This window comes from Xiphophorus maculatus, chromosome 22 (assembly GCF_002775205.1).
Source record: "Xiphophorus maculatus strain JP 163 A chromosome 22, X_maculatus-5.0-male, whole genome shotgun sequence".
Taxonomy (NCBI): domain Eukaryota; kingdom Metazoa; phylum Chordata; class Actinopteri; order Cyprinodontiformes; family Poeciliidae; genus Xiphophorus; species Xiphophorus maculatus.
In genome coordinates, this window is record NC_036464.1 from 29,239,951 (window position 1) to 29,260,938 (window position 20,988).

At 40.9% G+C, this 20,988-nt stretch overlaps 1 protein-coding gene across 2 annotated transcripts in view; it reads right to left on the reverse strand.

Moving 5' to 3' along the window:
- Positions 1–1,666: 1,666 nt before the first annotated feature.
- The window catches only part of bean1 (brain expressed associated with NEDD4 1), a 47,692-nt gene continuing 28,370 nt past the window's right edge, over positions 1,667–20,988 (reverse strand). Inside the window, exons 3-5 of one of the 2 annotated variants that reach the window (XM_023327916.1) lie at positions 13,467–13,670; positions 13,186–13,327; positions 1,667–5,174 (exon numbers count right to left, since the gene is read on the reverse strand). In XM_023327916.1, coding sequence (XP_023183684.1) covers positions 4,769–5,174; positions 13,186–13,327; positions 13,467–13,670 — 752 coding nt within the window. In that variant the 3' untranslated portion in view covers positions 1,667–4,768. Of the gene's footprint in view, positions 5,175–13,185; positions 13,328–13,466; positions 13,802–20,988 lie in introns of those variants that run through there. The other variant, XM_023327915.1, reaches the window with a different exon arrangement.

Consider the following 20,988-nt stretch of genomic DNA (forward strand, 5'->3'; position numbering starts at 1 on the left):
TACTATTGTAGTAGTTGAAGAAAATAAAAGATGAAAATAAATGCAACATGAAGACATTTACAAACCATTTACTTACATAGAATCCAGCAGTAAATTAGAGCTCTCTTGAGAAAATAATCGTGTGAGAAAAAAACATTTTCTCTAGTTGGTTTAAGAAATATATGCAATACTGACTGGCTTTATATTTTCAATCTAACTTAAACAGTCACACGAACAGCAGCATACATACAGTAGATTAGGGAGGTTGAGCTCCCTGATTCAGCTCTACTGCCCCCTCTGGTGATTGGTGGTGTAATTCGATTGTTTGAACTGTAAATATGATGTATATTGGTTGCTGAATTCATTAAACAGAGAAATTTGTAATCATTACTGATAAAGAAGTAAGTATTTTTTTTTTGTTTTAGTCATCATAACTAAACTGAGAGAAGTAAAATGTGATTGTACCGGATCTGTTGAATTGGCATGAATAAGTTAAACAGTTAATCTGAAAGAGTTCAAATAAATTAAAACTAGAGAACAGTATTAGGGCAAAGAAAATGAATTATGACTTTTTTCTCTCAGAATCCTGACTTCAATATCAGAATCCTGACTTTTATGGACATGGAAACTTGGGAGCGGCCAGCTTCTCAATGGGCTCTTTGCACCTGCCGCGCTGACGTCACAACCGCATGCGCAAATGCGGCTCTCTTTTTTCCGCTTTGAGTTACCATGACAGCTAAAAAAGACAAAGTCTTATTTCAGACGCAAATAAAACAATACTATGAACATTGCTGTCTTCCTAATATAATGGGCTTTTAAGTTTTCATGGATTTCCAAGTGAACCTGAATTAAGAAGATGGTGGCTTGTAGTAAATATTCGTTGCTACCAGTTAAAGCTAACGCTGCACAGCAAAGTTTACAGCCTTCACTTCACTCTGGATCAACTTATTCAGCCTAAAGAAGAAGGTAAAGGAGCCTCATGTGTTATTTCCATGGAATCACTTCTGTATTCAGCCTGAAAGAGAGTTTATGGGAACGAGAGAGCAGACCAGAGCCAGACAGCCGAGCAACTGATCCGCATGTACACACTGCTGTAAACACCGTCCTGCTTCACAAGAAACACGCAAAACTAATAAAGTGAAATAACACGGAGACCTTAAGGAACACGGACATATTTTTCTAAAAGCAACAACTCTGAACCTGAACAGTCAGCTGAACTAGAACTCTGACACCAGAGCTGCTCTACTGTTAAGCTATGGGCTTGTTGTTCCTCAGGCTTCAGAAGCAAAAAGCCTGAACCGTAAAATCCCCATTACTTGGTCTCTGACTAACGACAATAAACGTATGTAATATACTTGAAAACAAGGTAAAAACATTGTCCGTTAATGAATGATGAAAAATGTTTAGATACTTAAATAGCACATTTTTACAAGAAAAATGTCTAGCATAAGCTAAAGCTAATGTTAGCCACAAAGTTTAAAGAAAGTAAAACTCACCTTCCTATCTGTGTATAACGAGGCGAACATCTTAAAACCGTTCTCCAGCTTACTTGTTGGAGCTTTGGATCGATGTACATCATTAATTGTTACCTTGGACAAGCCCTGCAAATACTGAGTGTAAAGAGCCTTTTTCAATAGATCGGAAAAGATTGAGCCACTTTTCCCCGAATGCGGAAGCTGAGGTGCAAAGAGCCCATTATGAAAAAACAAGAAACAAAAACAGAATTCAGAAAACAAAAGTCTGAATTTGTTTTTGTTTTGTGGCCCTAATCATCTTCTGTACAAAAATGTCCTGGGAAGTTAGGTGTATTTTTTTCTTAGTATAGTTTAGCTTGGTTTTCTTCCCCACAAAACACTTTTAAAAAGAATTAGTTGAATAAAATTAAAACAGCACTAATCAACCAGCTCACAAGGTTTACACCTTTACACATTAAATGTCAACGAAAATTTTCCAAGTGAAAACATGAAGGCTAAACACACAAAGAAAACTATTTTAAAAGTTACAAACATTTATAAAGTTAAGAAAGTGCCGTCCTGCTTCAATAAGTGATGAAATGAGTCTACAGGTCAGTGTCTCCAGGAAAATTAGTTTTTTACTCCACACTCTGCTACACACAAACACTGTCTCTTTCTTTTTGTACATGTACAAAGGAATATTTTAACAATAAAAATGAATTTAATCTGACAAATGGCTGAGAATCAAAATATTTCAAGTCCCAAATTTTTAGAGTGCAACAAGAAAACGTCTTGTACTTGCCACAGAATAAAAGAAATGTTAAAATTCTTTTGAAACTGAGCATATTTATTAGAATATTCCTCTTTTACCTTTGTCAACTCTTTTTATTTTTCTTCATCAGATTCTATTTAAAGTATTGGATAGTGACAACCTTATATTTCCTTTCAGCTGCACACTGAATCTGGGCTGTGGTTTTGATCCTCACTGGCTGCACCCTACAAAATGCTAAAAAACTGTAAAAAAAAAAAAAAAAAAAAAAAAATAGAAGGATAACATGTACTAATTGTTTCTTGCTCTTTTTTAACCTGAATTCTGATCCAAGTCCTAATTATTTTTATAACTCAAGTTTAACTATTTTTTTTATTTATAGCAAAAGCATTTATGGTGTATTAAAAAGTAATTTTTAATTTGGCTGATTGGCAGAATGATCCAGAGGTGAGTTTAACCACTATTTTCTTTTTAATCTTGTTCTGATCAGAAATGAAGAATTACTATTGAAATGTGTTTCATATTTGGAGCCTTTAATGATTTTTCCACACTTTTACAGATTATAAACTCATACATCAAAGAGTTAGATTTAGTATTTCATGTGATGATTGTGAAGGTAGAGCACACTTGTTTCTCAATTTTTCTGTATTGAATTGAGTGCTAGCAGTCCATAGCTTCTCGAAGCTAGCTTTGTTGGGTATATGACTATCAGCTTTGCTCATGTTTTACTATATTTCTATGAAAAGTAACTCAGGCTAAGTCAGACCAGATGAGGCTAACTCTGAACATCAACTATCAATAGATTATGTTCAATAGATTCTCAATTGGACCTTGATTTGAACTTTAACTAGGCCCTTTTAGCACATGGATATATACTCTAAGCTATTCAAGTTAACAAATTAATAGCTTATGTCTTAAGGCTAAATACATAAGCACACCACACTTTTCAGATTTGTATAAGACTAAAAACCCACCTGAATGAGTTGTTTTTGAATTGTAATGAATTAAATATTGACCAACATATTTTATGTGTATGATTTTGGTGAAAACATAATGTCTGTTCAGTTGTTGACAGTTTTCTTTAGAACTTTGTAATTTTGTGACAGTTCAAGGTGCTTTACACCTTGAACTGTCTTGCTGCTGAAATGTGCTTTACAAATAAACTGATTGATTCATTATAAAACTCCAACCCGTAATTTCAGTTGTGCTTCACAGCTGTTTCCTTCATGGAGCAGAACTCTATTTGTGGAGCAGCAGTGAGCTGCAGTGAGTCTACAGGTTAGTGTGTTAAAGTATTTGTTGCATCAGTCCAGCCTCAGGGAGGGAAGGCTCCAAGCTACATGTCGTTGCTTGGCTCCAGTTCTAGCACGATATTAAAACCAGAGCCCTTTATCGGAAGAATTATGACAAAACAGATGGAGCTGAGTCTCTCCACATTTCAGGCTGGAATTAATTAGCATTAAAAATAATTTCAGACCATCATCATTCTGCTGTGCTGAAAGCTTTAATAACCTCCACAGAAAGAATGGCGATTTATTAGTTTTCCCCTCATGTCCAGGTAGACTACTGGTTAGTTCAGCCTATTTTACTACAAAGCCATGCAGGAAGTTAGCAGGTTTTGATATGGTTGGTATGGCTCACTGACCAGGTCAGCCATTTTGAAGCTAAATCTTTAGTTACAAACTAAAATATTTAGTTTGTAACTAAATATTTAGCTTCAAAATTACAAACTAAATATTTAGCTACAAACTCAATATTTAGTTAAGAATCTAAATATTTAGTTAGCAAGTTAGCAAGCCAAATACTTAATGTGGAGTTAAATATTTAGCTAGTTTACTAAATATTTAGTTAGGAGCTAAATGTGTATTCTCTTAAGCTAAATATTTAATTCTCAATTAAAATAATAGTGTACAACACTTTGGTCATCTGTGTTGTTTTTATAGTATAATTAAAGCTGGAATGGATTGGAATATTTAGCTTATATTTAGTTATTGCTGTTAATTTTTGACTGTGTATTTTAATAAATGACACCCCATAACTAATATATGGGTAAATATTTACTTTGTTAGTGGATGTGATTGTATGAGGGATGAGCAGAGAAAGGGGGCTCATCCAGGACTCCATCATGACAGAACTGCCATTGGTGAACAGCACTCTGCTCTAATGTCTAGACTCCTGTGTTGGTTTTGAACATAATACATAATATTAGAGCAAATTTAAAGAAATCTGAGACCATCTCAACTAGATGGTAGACAAACACCATCTATAATAACCATCTATAATAACCATCTATAATAACAATAATAACCTTAAAAATATAAAGAAAAAACAGAGCTGTGTACCTTAACAGGTTGTTGTTCAGCGAAGCATCATTTCGGATGAACCACCTATTTATCACAAAAAGATTTCCTCTTGCTTTAAAATGGCTATAGTGTGTTAGCAACTGTATGGAAGATATTCAGACATTGTTGCTTTCTACTGCTTGGTGCCCAGCTGCTTACTAAGTGTTAGCTTAAATAACCAGGAGACAGCTGAGAGCTCAGCTGAGTAAACCAAATTAATGGTCTTAGGAGATGTGGTTGGCTGGGAGTTGCTGGGAGTTTTCATCATAGTCCCTGTCTGAGTGTTTGTTAAGGTTACATGGCATGAGAGGTAGGGGATGTCCCTGCTCTCCCAGCACCGCATCATAAGGAGGCGCTGCCTCCATTGGGAAGGAAATACATGTAATGTGTTGCTGCTCCTGCTCATGTAGTCCCAGGGAACAGTGGGAGGAAGCGGAGGAGGACGATGAGGACCAGGCAGTGCTGGCGGACGTCTCTCCACAGTACTGTGAAGCATCTGGTGGACCCGAGTGTGGAGGCTGCTCCTCTGGGCCTGCCGGGCACCAGCACGGGTCCAGCAGGGAGTATGGGGGCGGGTCACCAGTTGGTATGTAGATCTGAGTCAAATCTGGTCCCACACACTCATCGTAGCTGGAGAGATGAAGGCAGAAAGAACATTAATACAAATGTGGGAATTGCAGTATTTTCCGGATTATAGAGCACACCTCACTATCAACCGCACCCACAAAATAAAAATGAGGGGGGATGAGTTTGAAAACATTTCTCTGTCGTGCCTGCTGCTAGAATGTGCTTGTTTTAAATTAAAATTAGCATTTTCTTCTTTGATTTCCAATATTGACTTACAATGATTCACTTCCTGCTAAAGAGCCCCGTGGTGGTTGAAGAAAAATCCACAGAAAAGCCGCATACTTCAAAGCGTGGGAAAAAAGTAGCAGCTTATACATAGTCTGAAAAATACAGTAGGTTACAGTGCCATTAAAGGTATTCATAACTTTTCCACATTTTTGTCACAATTAAGCACAAACTATAAGGATTTGATAGACCAATATTCCCCGTTACATTGGGACCAAAATTGAAGTTTGTGATGTGCAAAACTAACAGCACATTGTCCTGAACATGTCGTCCTGAACACATCGTCCCTACAGTGAAACATGGTGGTGGCAATGTCAAGCTGTGGAGTTGCCTTTCTTCAAGGAGAACAGTAAACTTGGTCAGGGTTGATGGGAAATATTAGGTGAGTTAAATCTTAGAAGAAAACCTGTTAGACTGCAGTGGAAGTTGGGCAGTGACTTTTTAGGTGCCATGTCAACTAGTCACAATCACATGGCAGAGCAGATTTCTCCAAGAAGATGGGTTTAAATTGTATGAAAATATGAAGCATTTTACCAAAGGGTACTCCAAACTCTGGCACAGACAACTGGGACAATGTGCAACAATATGTCAGGATCTTTTTCATCCATCCAGCTGACCACATCAGTGTGTATGAAGAATGTGTGGGGTCTGCACAGATAGTTGCCCTTTTCCTGATCCTAGATCTGTACAAGTCCTGGATCCAGGGACTTGTACAGTCCCTGTACTGTACAATTTTGAGTATGAGCCAAACCACCCACGGTGTCTGCCTTTGTGAGACCCTTGTCAGAACTGGGAGGAGTTATCAAGAAGCTTTCTATGATTACTCAGGCTACTTGGAAGCTGAACTTGTGCAGACATGCCACATTGAGGTGAGGATAAAAGATGATGGACAGTGTGCGGCGGCTAACACGAGGTGTAAACATGCGCAGTGGACTCTAAGGATCACAATTATTTTGCCTGGGCCGGTAAAAACCCAATCACCACATTGGACCTGATGCTCTTACATATTTGCATATCAATGCCTGACGTTTGACTGGTGGAATGCAGTGAGAGTTACACAAATGAAGCAATGCCTGGAAGCTTCTGTGAGAAAAACTACCACAACATTAAGATGCAACCAAAAAGTAGTTTTACTTAGTTTTTCTTTCATTTAATTCAAAGTCACAGTGTGTGGCCAACATATCCAGAAACTGTTTATGCATTAAATTTGTTTTAATCAACAGCAGAGATTACGCTTACAAAGCCCGAGCTTATTAGCTTTAGAGAAAACATTAAATAACAAATAAAAGTTTAAACATTTTAATACCCTTGTCATGAAATGTATTTTTGTTCCTTTAGAGTTATTCTTGTGAGGTGGATTTGTATTTCTTTTTGGTCGTTTTTTCATCCCCACCGGGGCATAATTACTCACGGCTGTTTTTGGTTTGCTTGATGACTTTTCCCTGTGTATTTTAGTTCTGCGGTTATCCCCAGTTGTTGTGAGATCCTAAATGTGTTCATCTGCATTGTCAGTACGTTGTCGACCCGGTGGTTATCTGTAAGGTGCCCAGCAAGAGCATTAAAGACTTTTTATTGCTTTAACCTGCCTATGGACTTTCCTTCCTTTAAAGATGACCAAACCTGACAACCCTCTACAGTTGTACTATAAACACATTTCTACATATAGAACAATGGCAGCAATGAAAACCATGCAAACAATATCTATGCAGCAGATAATGTTGTGTGGGAGGTTGTTGTATTGTTCTTCTGGTTTTGATGCAACCCTAGAATGGCTCAAAGAAAAAACAATTTACTTGATGTCTAAAATGTTACCTGTGTGTCAGAACCATTTTCACATGAGAGTTGATGGAAGAAGATGTTGTTTTAGTTGAATTTCACTCTAAGGAAATGAAGACATTTTAACGATAGTTGCCGGCAGCTTGCCTTGTGCAAAGGAAGAGTCTAAACTTTGACACTGTGAAGCTGCATTTCCATTACAAATATGAGCAAAATTTTGTCGATATTCTGCTAAATGTTAGAAAAACTATTTCACAATTGCAGTGTTTCCATAAAATAAGAAGCAATTAAAATCACGTGAATAAGTCTGTTCATACAAAAAGTCATTAAAAAAGCATGTGTCATCATCCTCCCAACTTTGTGTTTTTCAGTAGTAACAACATCTGCCTGTTGATCTTATGATTTGTGATGTGAAAAAATATTTCTATTTCAGGTTAGCAAAATGCAGTAATTTTGAAGCAACCGAAAAACCTCCTCATACAAAAACGTTTTTCAATCATTTCTGTCGTGTTCTGTGTTTTCTGTGTGTTAATTTCGAGTTTTCGGTGTCTCTGAGTCTCTTCGTTGTCCTGTCCTCCCCTTGATTGTTCCCAGGTGTGTCTCGTTTCTGTGATTACCCTCCCGTGTATTTAATGCCACCTGTGTGTCTGCGTCTCTGTCAGGTCCTTGTCGCGTCATTTCTGTCTGTATGTTTGTTTGCAAAGGATCGTTTCTGTTGCTACCGGTGTACCGCCAGAACTTTTGTGGACTTATTCATCATTAAAATCATTTATTTATCACATCCTGGGTCTACAGCGTCTGCCTCACCACCACACCCCGCAATTCGTGACAATTTCATTAAGCAAATTTATTTTCGTAATTCCAATTTGAACATTTATACGGCCAATGGAAACGTAGCTTATATGAGAGTTTCATGGAGCTACAGAGCTTTTTAACTAGGGCTGTGGATCATTCTGAATGAAATCGATTCCTTTCAACACAATGGTCGGCTGCATCCATTCTGTGTCGCTGCTGCTCTGCAACCACATTCACCAGAGTGTAGAAACAGAAACCGTCTGGCACGTTTTCGTGCAACGCTTGTGACGCTTCAGAGCTGAGCTGCCGACGAGTCCACACAGCATGTGGTCGGGCTGTGTCAGTGTGTATGTGTCAACGAGTGTGCAACACTGTCTGGTGTATCCCTACTCTTTACTGCCTCACAGTGGTTTCCAGTGTTGTATAGTAACGAAGTAAAAATACTTCACTACTTTACTTAAGTATATTTTGGAGTACTTCATACTTTCCTCAAGTATGAAAATTTTTGATGACTTTCACTATATTTCCGAACTTAATTGCGTACTTTTACTCCGATACATTTTCAATGTGTGGTTTAGTTACTCGTTACAAAAAAGCGAGAGAGAGAAACAAAGTGTTTTGATCCCACCTACTGATTAGCAAGTAGCAAGCAGGCTACCGAACAAAGTCGGTATCCTACTTGCCTGGGCTTGTTCATCACCTCCAATAGGATACACCTGTTTCGCTTCTCCCATTAAACACAAAGCAAGTCTCGCAATCAGCAGCAGCCACATGGAGGAGGAGATGGAGACCACAACGACTGCAACTACGTCGGACACGGCTCCAGGGGAACCACCAGCTGGTGATAGGGTGACCAGACGTCCTCTTTTTCCCGGACATGTCCTACTTTTCAGACCTAAAAAGATGTCCGGGGGGGAATTTAAAAATTGTCCGGGATTTTGGTCAATTGCCTCAAAACACATTACATAGCTTACAGTGCATTGTAGGGCACTGCGCACGGCGCTGCGTGTTACGTGATCCCTGAGCCGCGTCAGTGCGGGCAGCACTCCCCCACCCCCCCAAAGTTTTCTGTTTTTTTTCTTTTGCATAATGACCAGTTGTGTGCACCACCTACTGACTGTAGCATTGACTGATTCACTGATTTGTGAAGTAGAGTAATCGTAACAGCTCTTTTTCTTCATGTTGGCCGCATTTTCTGTACTATTTATTTTTCTCATTTTCAGCACTGACCTTACTTGAAGGGAAAACTTAAGGCTTACAAAAACTTTGTATTTTCTGTCCTGGAGGGTATACTAAGAAGCTGGTTCAGTTGTAAAGCAGGTTAAGTTAACCTTGTGCTATAGGTAAAGCACCTAATTTTCTTAACTAAATGATGCCTGCAGGTATATCTATTAGCAGGTTTAATTTTGCCTGCACTTGGTTGGGTACATTATTTTAAGTGTATTTGACAAGTTTACCAAAATATAAAAAATGTCATTCAAACTGCATTTGCTTTGTTTTACTTTTTACTTGTACTTTTCATTACATTACTTGAGTACATCCATTTTTACAGTAATTTCCATACTTAAGTACAAGAAGTTTCAGATACTTTAAGACTTTAACTCAAGTAACATTTCAGTCAGTGACTTCGACTTTTACCAAAGTCGTATTTTGGACAGGTACTTGTACTTTTACTTGACTCTGAGATTTCAGTACTTTATACAACACTGGTCATTCCTTAGACACTGGAAGTAAAGGACGCGTGCAAACCGTGAATTTTAACAAAAAAATTCTTTATCTGTAAAAAATAGCGAAAAATGCAAATGACGATACATAAGTTTTACAATTCCTCTTTTTCCTTTTCCAAAGTCACTGTGAAGATAGAAAGACATACCAATGTGTGTGTGTCTGTGTGAGATGCCTGATTTGATTTATCAGCATGAAGCAGCAGCAGGAAGAAGTAATTATCACTTTTATGCAACATTTATGCAGAACAATCACTGTAGCTCTGAAGTACAATTGTATTTTATTGTCAGGATTTGTGTTTTTCTGTGTTTATTTCGAGTTTTCTGTGTCTCTGCGTCTCCGTGTTGTCCTGTCTCCCCTTGATTAGTTCCCAGGTGTGTCTCATTCCTTGATTACCTCCTGTGTATTTAGTGTCACCTGTGTCTCTGTGTCTTTGTCAGGTCATCGTCTCATTTTGGCGTCTGTCCTGTGTGTGCGCGGTTGTTTCCGTCTTCTATGTACCAGTTGCTACCGATGTTGAGCCCTGGCTTCTGCTCTGTCGTGCTGCCTGGTTTTGTGGACTAATTTTGGACCATCAGTCACACGTCTACCCGGATTCTCAGTGTCTGCCTCACCACTACACTCCACCACTTCATAACATTTATGGCTTTTCTCATCAGCACTATAAAAGGCTGCACAGTGGCGCAGTTGGTACCTTGCAGCAAGAAGGTCCAGGGTTCAATTCCTCCCACAGCAGAAAAACATGACTGTCAGGTTAATTGGTCTCTCTAAATTCTCCTTAGGTGTGTGTTTGTGTGTGCATGGTTGTTTGTCCTGTCTGTCTCTGTGTTGCCTTGCGACAGACTGGGGACCTGTCCAGGGTGAACCCCGCCTCTCGCCCGGAACGTAGCTGGAGAGGCACCAGCACTCCTCCTGATATATGTGAAACAAGCACAACATCAGTGCTAGCCAATGCAAACGCACCGAAGGGTGGATAAACCCTATAAAAGGTGAGTGCAAAAGAGGAATCTTTAGTTGGATCCTCCAGGCAGCTTCGAGCCAAGATCGAGATGGACAAAGAACTCTGCAGCTGAAGAAGAGCCGGGGCCAGGGAGCCGAATACTGTCCTGTGCATGGGGACCAACCCGTCAGCCCCGCAACATGTGGCTTCCAATCGCACGTCTCTCATCAGCTGGGTTCAGACCCCAAAGACAAAGATGAAGATAAAGGCAAAGAAGAAGAACTGGTGTCTTCCTTCCTGCCAGCAACCAAGTCCTGTGTGACCTCACCATCCATGCGGAGAAGAAGCTCATCAGACCTACAGAGATCCCTGCCTTCATTGATCAACTTCCTCCTCCTGCTGCAACGTCTTCTTCATCATCAGGCCAGGTCTGGGGTTCGAAACGCCACACTCCATCCGTCTCTCTCAAAGGTTCCCTTTTCAGTTCTCAGTGTCAGCATTGATGAAAAATAGACTAGGTGATTGATTTTACTTATTTGATTATTTCTGCTACTGAATTAAGCTGTACTGACCCTTGCAAAAATGCCTTACTAATAAAATATTTAGCATTAAGAAAATCTAAAAAATGTTGTGGATATTCAATTAATGAGTCACCTTAAAGTTCTTTGATGGTTGTAAAATAGCTCTGATGTTTGATTCTGGAGAGGAAGAGGTGGAAAATGTTTTATAGGTTGCTGGTAGCCCATATGTAAAACAACATCCTTGGGACTCGCCGAGTCACTAAAACCAACCTGGTTCAATAACAAATGCACGTTGTAATGTACAGGTGTGCTCTGTGAAACTAGTTGGCTGCAGGCTGCTCAGTCTGGCTAATTCACAGGGGGAAGAAGGTTAGGACACCTGGATGTAGGTCGTCAGGAACCAGGCGAGTCTTTCTCAACACCAGCTTTAAACAGAGTTTACTTCAGTTCTGGACAGGGTGAATCCCAGCAGAGGGGGCCATTGCCCTCCACCACTTTACAGCCCTGCCCTGCTGGTCCGCTGGTCCCACCAGACATTTACACAGGCTACACACAACTCTGGCAATCTGGGACTGACATCTCTCTGTGTTTGTATGCAGACAGAGGTACAGATAAAACCTCCAGCACTGAGATCTGGACCAAATCTAAGGCTCCAGATCATAACAGTCAACCAACAGTTTACACACATATCCTCACATACATATGGAGCTGCACAAACCATTCAAAGGGCACCAGATGAGGAAGACAGCTCAAACCAAGGAAACTGACACCACAGCTGGCCTTTACCTTTGGCATAATCTCAGTTGTCTTATCAGGTCAGATTAATGGTCAACCAAACACACAAATGTTCCCTCAAAATGTATTTGAACCGTGCGGATGTTAGAGCAAGAGTCCTAATGTGATTTATAAACAGTTTTTTACGTTATAAAGAGTACATTTCACTCTGCCGCTTGCTCTCGGTAGTGCACGCTAGTGGGTTATTTTGCCCTTTTCGAAGTCTGACAGGTTTGACAGGCTTGCCCTCGAAGCATGTGTTGGTTTCCCCTACACATGCAGAAATTTGTGAAGCTATGTTATGTATTTTATTCAGTGTGATAACTAATTGTAAAGAAATATGTGTTAAGGAAAAGTATTTCAAAATCATGTTAATTTGTCTAAGATTAATTGTTGAAGTTATGGTTTTCAGATTATTTTGTTTGTGCCCAGAGTGAAAGTCAAAACAAGATTTAAGTGCTGAAGTCCTTAAACATTACAATTTAGTAAATTGTTAATAAGTACAATCTGAGTCTACTTATCAGAATGTATCAGATTGCTGATAGTGTAATTTACAATAGTCTAATTTCTTATATATTCATTGTTTGATATTAAAGCTCTATTAGAGAGAATGTGGTACAAGATACAACAGCAAATCTCAATCTCGTTGTAATCTGTTGATGACAATGACAAATAAATCTTATCTATCTTATCTTATCTTACAGATTTGGATGTTATGAATAGGATTATTTGAAGAAACTGGAATGGGACATTTTAAAGCACTCATGTTTCAGTTATTAGAGACTGAAGAATAGGAATTGGAGCGCAGGGAGCTGAGAAGAAGCAAGGGAAGGGCGGTGGAAAGGTGGTTCACCCAGGGCGCCCAACAGGCTAGGACCGACTCTGACAACGACAAAACAAGATTTTAACATCAATCAAGAGCTTAACAATAACCCTCAGGTAAAAATCTATCTATCTATCTAGAAAAAAATAACAGACACTTTTCTATTTCAACATTTAACCAGGAAAGTTTCTGTCCTATTTTTGTGTTACTATGCTTTTTGGGAGCTAGAGAGCTAGACCTCAAAATTTGGTGCTTGTTTGCATTTATTCGCCACTGCTTTGAAATAAGACATCTTTTCTGTCAATCATTTTAAAGGACCACACCAAAGGAAACATATTGCTGATTGAGCGATGGCAACAGTAGATCCACATCTGTATGGGTTTTGTCACAGATCTTCAGTGGGAAGTTTGGTACATACATATTAATGTTACTCACCGTGGTGGAGAGTCAGGATACAGGCTGGTAATCTGTGGAAGACTCTCTCTGAAGGAGTCAAAGTCTAAGGCAGGAGGAAAGTCCTCTATGCAGCTAGACCTCAGTTCCCCTGCTGAACCCCCAAAGGAAAATCCATCTTGTCCTGCAGGCAAACCTCGTGTTACTCTGGAAATAAACGCTAATGTGGCTGTACAGTTTTATACTTTCACCTCACACTCAGTGCTGCTTCACAGTTGAAACATTCTGAGACTTTAACAGAAACGTCTGGTAAAGAGACTGACCATAGCTGGCGCCAAAGTGTGGGTTTCTGAGTCGACTGTCTTTCCGCAGGCTGCCGATGATGATGGTGATGCAGGAGAGGAAGAGGACCAGTCCTATAACAATCCCAGCCACCACCAGCGGAGACACCAGGAGTGACGCCTCCCCTCCGGACTCCTTCTCGCTGCGGCAGTCTGGGTATTCCCCATGGCTCTGGTTGGAGCTCACTACAGGGACGCACACAGCGACGGGAAGCTCAGACGACCCAGACGGCTCATCTCTACACTGACAGACTGTTAGCATGCAAAGGGACTTTAAGAATGTTCGTAGATGTAAACAGGATTTGACATTTTTCCTGTTTGGCACCCTCACTCCATATCAGAACAACCAAATGAGAAGAACAGAAATTGATTTTGTTCTTCACAATTAAAGCTTGTTCACTTATGTTATTACCTTAAAATGTTATGTTACTTGTCATTTTTATCAAAAACTATATGGTTCCTGGGAAAATTTACCTTTGTTGAATTCATTGCAACTAATAACATTTCAGCAGAGTCTGGTTGGAGACTCGCTGTTCTGCTCTACCTCACAGATTTTTCACCTTACATTTCTCAATCCAACACCATGCAATCCTAAGGGTTGGATATTTATGTACATTTGTCTGGTAAAGGCTTTCATCACTTAACAAAACCTGTAAACATAAGAAAATGTCCAAAATTCCGCAAAAAAGGATTCTTACATGACTAGCTCTCTACAGTTAGAATGGTCAGCCCAAAAGTCTTTTTTTATTAATGGTGGGGGGGGGATAACAAAATTATTTTATTTCAAGCAACCTTGAAGACATTGTTCTCCAGTCTCTATTAATACTAATAACACACTGTGTACTTTCCTCAAAATGTATGAATATTAAGCACATTTTGTCATGTCATCAAGTCAGTCAGATCTTTTTTTCCCAAGATGGCGGCGCACGCAGTTGCAGCGGATCATTGCTCTCTCGGTCGGTGCAATGTTTGGCTGCTTGTGTACGTGTTGATTTGTGTTCCGTACTCGTCATGTCGGACAAACAAAATATACAGTCGGGACGATCTCCTGACGATCGGTGCCCGCTACGAACTAGATGTTACAGCTGATTTTCAACGCTTGTTCAACATTCCAGGGGACATAGCGAGGAGCCCCAGCGCGCAGTGGATTACCATCACAGCAGGGAGGAAGCGGTGTAGAGAGAGAAGGCAGAACTGGGGCTGCAGGGCCGGCGTGCTAGCTGGGCTACCGAGGCAACCACACAAACCACCGCTCCCCAGCCTGTTTCTCTCAAATGCCAGATCCCTTGCAAACAAGATGGATGAACTGAGACTACAGGCTGCATTTCACAGCGCAGTGAAGGACAGCTGTATTCTTCTGATCATGGAGACCTGGCTGCATCCAGACGTAGCGGCCTCTGCCATCGAGCTAGCAGGCTACACAGTACAGCGCCACGACAGAACGAAAGACTCCGGTAAGAGCAGAGGAGGAGGGCTCTGTATGTACATGAACAACACCTGGTTACTAACACAGCGACTGTCATCAGCCATTGCTCCCCAGACCTGGAGTATGTGACTGTTAGATGTAGACCAATATACCTCCCCAGAGAGTTCACCATAGTCGCTGTTTACATACCACCGGATGCTAATGCTAAAACAGCTATTGGACTTTTGCATGGCAGCATTAGCCATCTGCAGAGCATCTATCCAGATGCTGTGCACATCATAGCGGGGGACTTCAACCATGCAGACCTGAAGACAGCGCTCCCCAAATTCCACCAGCATGTAAAGTGTGCTACAAGAGAGGCTAACACTCTGGACAAAGTCTACTCCAACATTAAGTTAGGCTACAGGGCTAGACAACTTCCTCACCTGGGTCAGTCCGATCACCTGTCCCTGCATTTAATTCCGGCTTTTGCCCCCCTCAGGAAAACTGCTCCAACCATCACCAAAACCATCAAATCCTGGCCCAAGGATGCGACACAGCAGCTGCAGGACTGTTTCGACAGGACAAACTGGGATGTTTTTGAACATCAGGACCTGGAGGTTTTTACAGACAGTGTACTGTGCTACATCAAGAACTGTATTGACACTGTAGCTGTGGATAAACCCATCCGGGTCTTCCCAAACCAGAAGCCCTGGATGACTCAGGAGGTCCAGCGACTGCTAAAGACCAGGAATACCTCCTTCAGGTCTGGGGACAGGACCGTCTACAGTACAGCCCGAGCTAACTTGAAGAGCGGCATCAGAATGGCTAAATCTGACTACAGGAGGAGGATAGAGGGCTACCTTGACAGCAACAACAGCAGGCAGGTGTGGCAGGGAATCCAGCATCTCACCAACTACAGGACCAACCTCGCAGCTGCAGAAGGTGACGCCACGCTGGCAGAGGAGCTGAACCTCTTCTTTGCCCGCTTTGAGGTGAAGCCAACAGAGGCAGCCACACTAAACCAAGCGACCCACAACACCACACTCCTCGTTGTAGAGGAGCACGAGGTGAGGCGCGCACTGCGGGCTGTCAACCCAAGGAAGGCTGCTGGACCTGATGGCGTCCCTGTACGTGTCCTGAAAGACTGCGCCGATCAGCTGGCTGGAGTCTTCACCAGGATCTTCAACCAGTCCCTAGCCGTGTCTACAGTCCCATCCTGCCTGAAATCTTCCACCATAGTCCCCATACCCAAAAAACCCCACATCTCTTGCCTCAACGACTACTGGCCAGTGGCACTGCTGCCTTCAGGCAGAAGATACAGAGGAATCAGAACAAGAACCAACCATCTCAGAGACAGTTTCTACCCGATAGCAATAACAAAACTAAATGCAATCAAAAACAACCATTAATCATCATGAATGATGTATGTGAGAATGTGGCTGTTCTTATTTATTAGTTGTTTTTTTTTACCAGTTTTTTGTTCATTCTTACATTGTGTGTGAATTGTGAGACAGTTATTTTTTGTTTTTTAAGCATATGCACTGACTGATGGCACCTTTTAAATTTCGTTGTCCTTGTGACAATGACAATAAAGATTTATCTCTATCTCGATCTTTAAAGTGGTGAGATGCTTCTGGTAAAATCTTCATTTTGTACAGTCATGCTGAAATTCAGGCCTTTGAATGCAGTAGGATGGAGAATGTTACTTTTTTATAACTGTTTTTGTCATGATGGGTTCTATTTGTCTTGCCCACATGCAGAACACTACACTGGAGAAACGGAATCAGTGAAAGAAGGTTTATTAATATATATATACAAAATAACTGCAATTGTTGGTCCGGGTTGGAAGGGGAAAAGTCTCTTTGAGCAGCCAAAACTCTATGAGAGATAGAGATAGAAAAGGGATGAGTTCACAGATGGTGGGAAATAGGAGTGACAACAGAAACAATGGATCGATCTTACTGGGGGGATGAGAAAACTCAGTCCGGAGGGAGTAGTCCGTGGAGGCGCGGCGGAGGGCGGGCAGGTAAGTTCGGGCAGACCAGAGACAGAGGAGCGGTTCGGCAACCAGCCGGAGGAAACCAGGGAAGACATGTAATCCAACGGGGAAGTAGAAGACGGAACTCAGGCAACCAGTGGGTACGGTCCACGGTGTCACAAGGGAAAGAGTCCAATAGGGCAGTGTTTCCCAATCCTGGTCCTCAAGGCACACTGTCCTGCATGTTTTAGAGGTTTCCCTGCTTTAATGTGCCTGATTCAACTGATTGCAGTTCAACAAACGCCTGTTAATCAGTCATCAATTGAAATCAAATGGACTGAAGCAAGGAAATACCTAAAACATGCAGGGCACTGTGCCTTGAGGACCAGGGTTGGGAAACACTGCAATAGGGGAACCAGACTTGATCGTCACTGGAAAATCCAAGGCATCTCGGAAGGGAATACCATTGCTGGCTAACACTCTGGCGTCGAAGTACTGGCAGCCCGCTCCTCTTGTACTCTCGGCCTGATGAGGTGATGAAACACCGGTGTGCAAGTAATGCACCGATCTCTGGAGAGGTGGTGAGACTGACTCCATCTGGTGGTTGAATGGTGAGTAACAGAAAAGAGAAACAGAAAACCCACAAAGAAAACCAAAAACCCCTGCTCCATGACAGTTTTACACTCGAGCATTTTTTCCATATTTAATAATCCTGGATCATCTGAAAATAAAGTTCAGTGTTGCATGAGATGCTCCCAGTGGTTAATAGTTACTAGCTAAAATGATCAGAAAGTAGGCCATGCAGCTGTCAGTTGGAACCACTCCAAGCTTTCAGCATGTGGATGTCAGTGAATCTTCACTGTTGTAGATAGAGCCCTGCATGATACAATAAGAAATCAAGTGCTGCTACTATTGCATTGCTAGATGGAAATTATGCTAAATGGCTAAATTATGCTAAGATGCTGTGTGCATTCTGCATATACGTTTTCTTAAAGTGGTAATGCTCATGCCACAAGATGCCCAATACAACTCAGTAGGTCATCGGTTTGTGACCTCTAGCATGGGATGCATAGAAACACGATAGCCAAGGACCTGAACTCAGGTCAGGTCAGGAACAGGTCAGGAACAGATATGACCTATCAACCTGTTCCTGTTCCTGAAAAATCTGAACTCTGTTCCAGGCCAGGACCAGGAACAGATCCTGATCTCTTCCTGACCTGTTCCTGGTCAGAAATGTTCTTCCTTCTGTTGTGATCGAGGAAGAAATATTTTCTTTGTTCTTCTTTAATATTGTTTTGTGGTGTTTTACTTTGAATAATTCGCAAAGTAAAGACTGTATCTAGAAAAAATACTTATCTATTTTAACATTTAATCCAAAGGGCTTACTTTCTATTTAGCTAGCTAGATATTTATTTTCCATTTATAATTTAACAAACAGCAATAATAGAGATAATAAACTATCTTGGGGGATTGAAACATGTATGGCACTAAATAAGATGGTCATAAATACAATGTGTTTTACAAGACTAAGAAGAGGTTTAAATGTAATAATCTGCAATGTTATTATATAATAATAAAATAATGTGATTTTTATTTTATTTGAATGAAATCAATATTTCATTTGAATAGTATTACACAGTAAAGTTTATAACTTTGGTTTCAGTCATAAATTAATATAAATCATTTCTCTTTTTTTCATACCTCCAACTCAGGCAACACATTTATGAATTCTTGGAGAACCAAGCCACTGTTATCATTAAAGTTTGTTTCTCATGGTATGTAGCTGCTGTCTTAATACAGTATAATAAACTTATTAAAGGGTGATTGTTTTACCTAAACGTAGTAAAGTACACGTTTACTTCGGGGGTTAGGGCTTTAACATTTTTTTAATGTTAAAGCCGGATTGCAAGTGTCTCTGTTGTTCTGAGAGTTTCACTTGCAAAGCACATTTATTTTTAATTCTTTTTTACCCCTCCAGGGCGTCTTTTTGTGGACTCCAGTGTCCCTTATATGAAAGTAGGCTGACAGGAAGGAGGGGGGGGGGGACATGCGGCAAATATCGTCGGGTCCGGGAGTCGAACCCACGACGGCCGCATCGAGAACTCAAGGCCTCCAAACATACTCATGTTTGGAGGATATGTTTGGACTCTATCCCCTACACCACCATGGCACGCCCCAGCACATTTATTTCTAAAAGATTTATAGGTTTATACTTTATGCGTTTAAAGCTGACAGCGTTCTGACCAATCACACAGCTGGCACCTCTGTGCGTTGCATCCCACGTGGCTGCTTTATCTCTAAAGTTACCTCAGCGCGGATCGTGCGTGCCTCCTTTCACTCAAACTGGACACAAGCTGACCCGTCTGGACTTAGCGGCCAGTTTTGTTGCTAAAAACATCAGCAGCTCTGACAGCTTCTCTGTTAGATTTAGTGAAATCTGGGAGAGGTGGACCTAAAAAGCAATAAGTTATAATTGCAGTTTACTAATTTGTATTTGTGAACAAACACAGCTCAATTTCAAAGATTAATCTCATACCATCAGATTATTGCTATGGTAACAAAACAATCTAACTATGAATATTATTCTCTGAACCTTTACAAAGTAAACTTATCAGCTCCTTACATTTAAATGTTAAACAATTTAAAATATTTTAATTTATGCTGAAACCATTAAATCTACAGCAGCATTGATAAGTCCAATAAACAAATGTTACATTTATGTATCTGTGGTCTGTGTTAAAATATTAGCATTTATGGGGCCCCTAAAGACCTGGGGGGCCTTATGGTGTTGTGGTTCGGGGTCCTTTGGTTCTTCTTTGTGGGTTTTTCTGTGCATACACTCACCTTTTACGACAGATGGCGCCATACTCACCCGACTGGAGTGTGTGTGTAGACCGTCATCAAGCACACCTGAACCCGATCAACTCATCAGCGGCGTGTACTAAAGGAGGCTTCTGCCAGTCCTTCAGCGCCCGAGTGTTAGCCAGAAACGGTATCTCTGAGCCTCCTAGAGCTAGCCTCTGATCCTTCCTCGTTGATTTGAATCCTCTAGTGACTTTTCCTGTTGTTTTTTGCCTTCAGGTTTTTCCCCGGAGAAGCCTTTACAGATCCTGTCTGCTTCTCTGATCGAGATTCCCCTCGTGACGCCGTGGGACGCCACTGGTTGCCCGAGTTCCCAGACTCACCTCCTCAGTCTGACTACAAGTTCCCCCCCGGATTCCACGACTGGCAGCTCTTTTGTCCCCGCCGAGCCCGAGCCTACCTGTCCGCCCTCCGACGCAATCCTCTGTTTTCCTCCTGGACACTAGCCGTCAAGCACCGGACCACCTGGACCACTTAAGAGACAAAGACTCCGTACCTTCCAGTAAACTCTCCTAGATCTCGTACCATCGAACCACAAGTAAGCTCCGTTTACTCTGTGACTTTCCCGTTTCCGACAACCCTGAACTCACCATTCTGCTCTGCCTCTTTAGAGGGCCGATCGCTCCGTGAACCCGTTTCCTCCCTGGACCAGACCAGAGCTTCCACAACCTTCGCTTGCCGTTTTACAATAAACCAATTACCATATATACCTCTCCTGAATTGTGTTCTGCATGTGGGTCTGAAAATAGTAATCCATCATGACATATGGAGCCTCTGACTTAATTTGGATTAAACAGAAGTGAAAATAATTGATATTCATTTTAATTGTGTTTTTTGATTTGTTTTTAAGATTCTACAGTTGTGGGTTTAAATAGTGTTTCACTGGCAATGTTTTCCGTAACATCTAATTATCCAGTAATATTTTTACTTTCTCTGTCTACTGAACATCTTTTAATACAAAAAGACGGTGGACCGCCTCATATCCTGAATTCCATTTCCACTCATTTAATGTTACTTTACAAAGGAAAGTAAATAGTAAACATTTTTCTTTTATTTGAATAAAAATCAGGTTCGACAACAATCTAAGAAATGTGATTGCATGAAATTAAAATCAACAGTGTCTTCCTTTCTAGTTTTTTTCTGTTCCTCTCCATCTCTGCACTAAAGATCAACTAGCCAGAGCAAGTTAAACCTCCCAGTGTTATACACTAAGATAACTGTTTTCAATCTCCATTTCGCTGGTTTTTTTTTTGTCT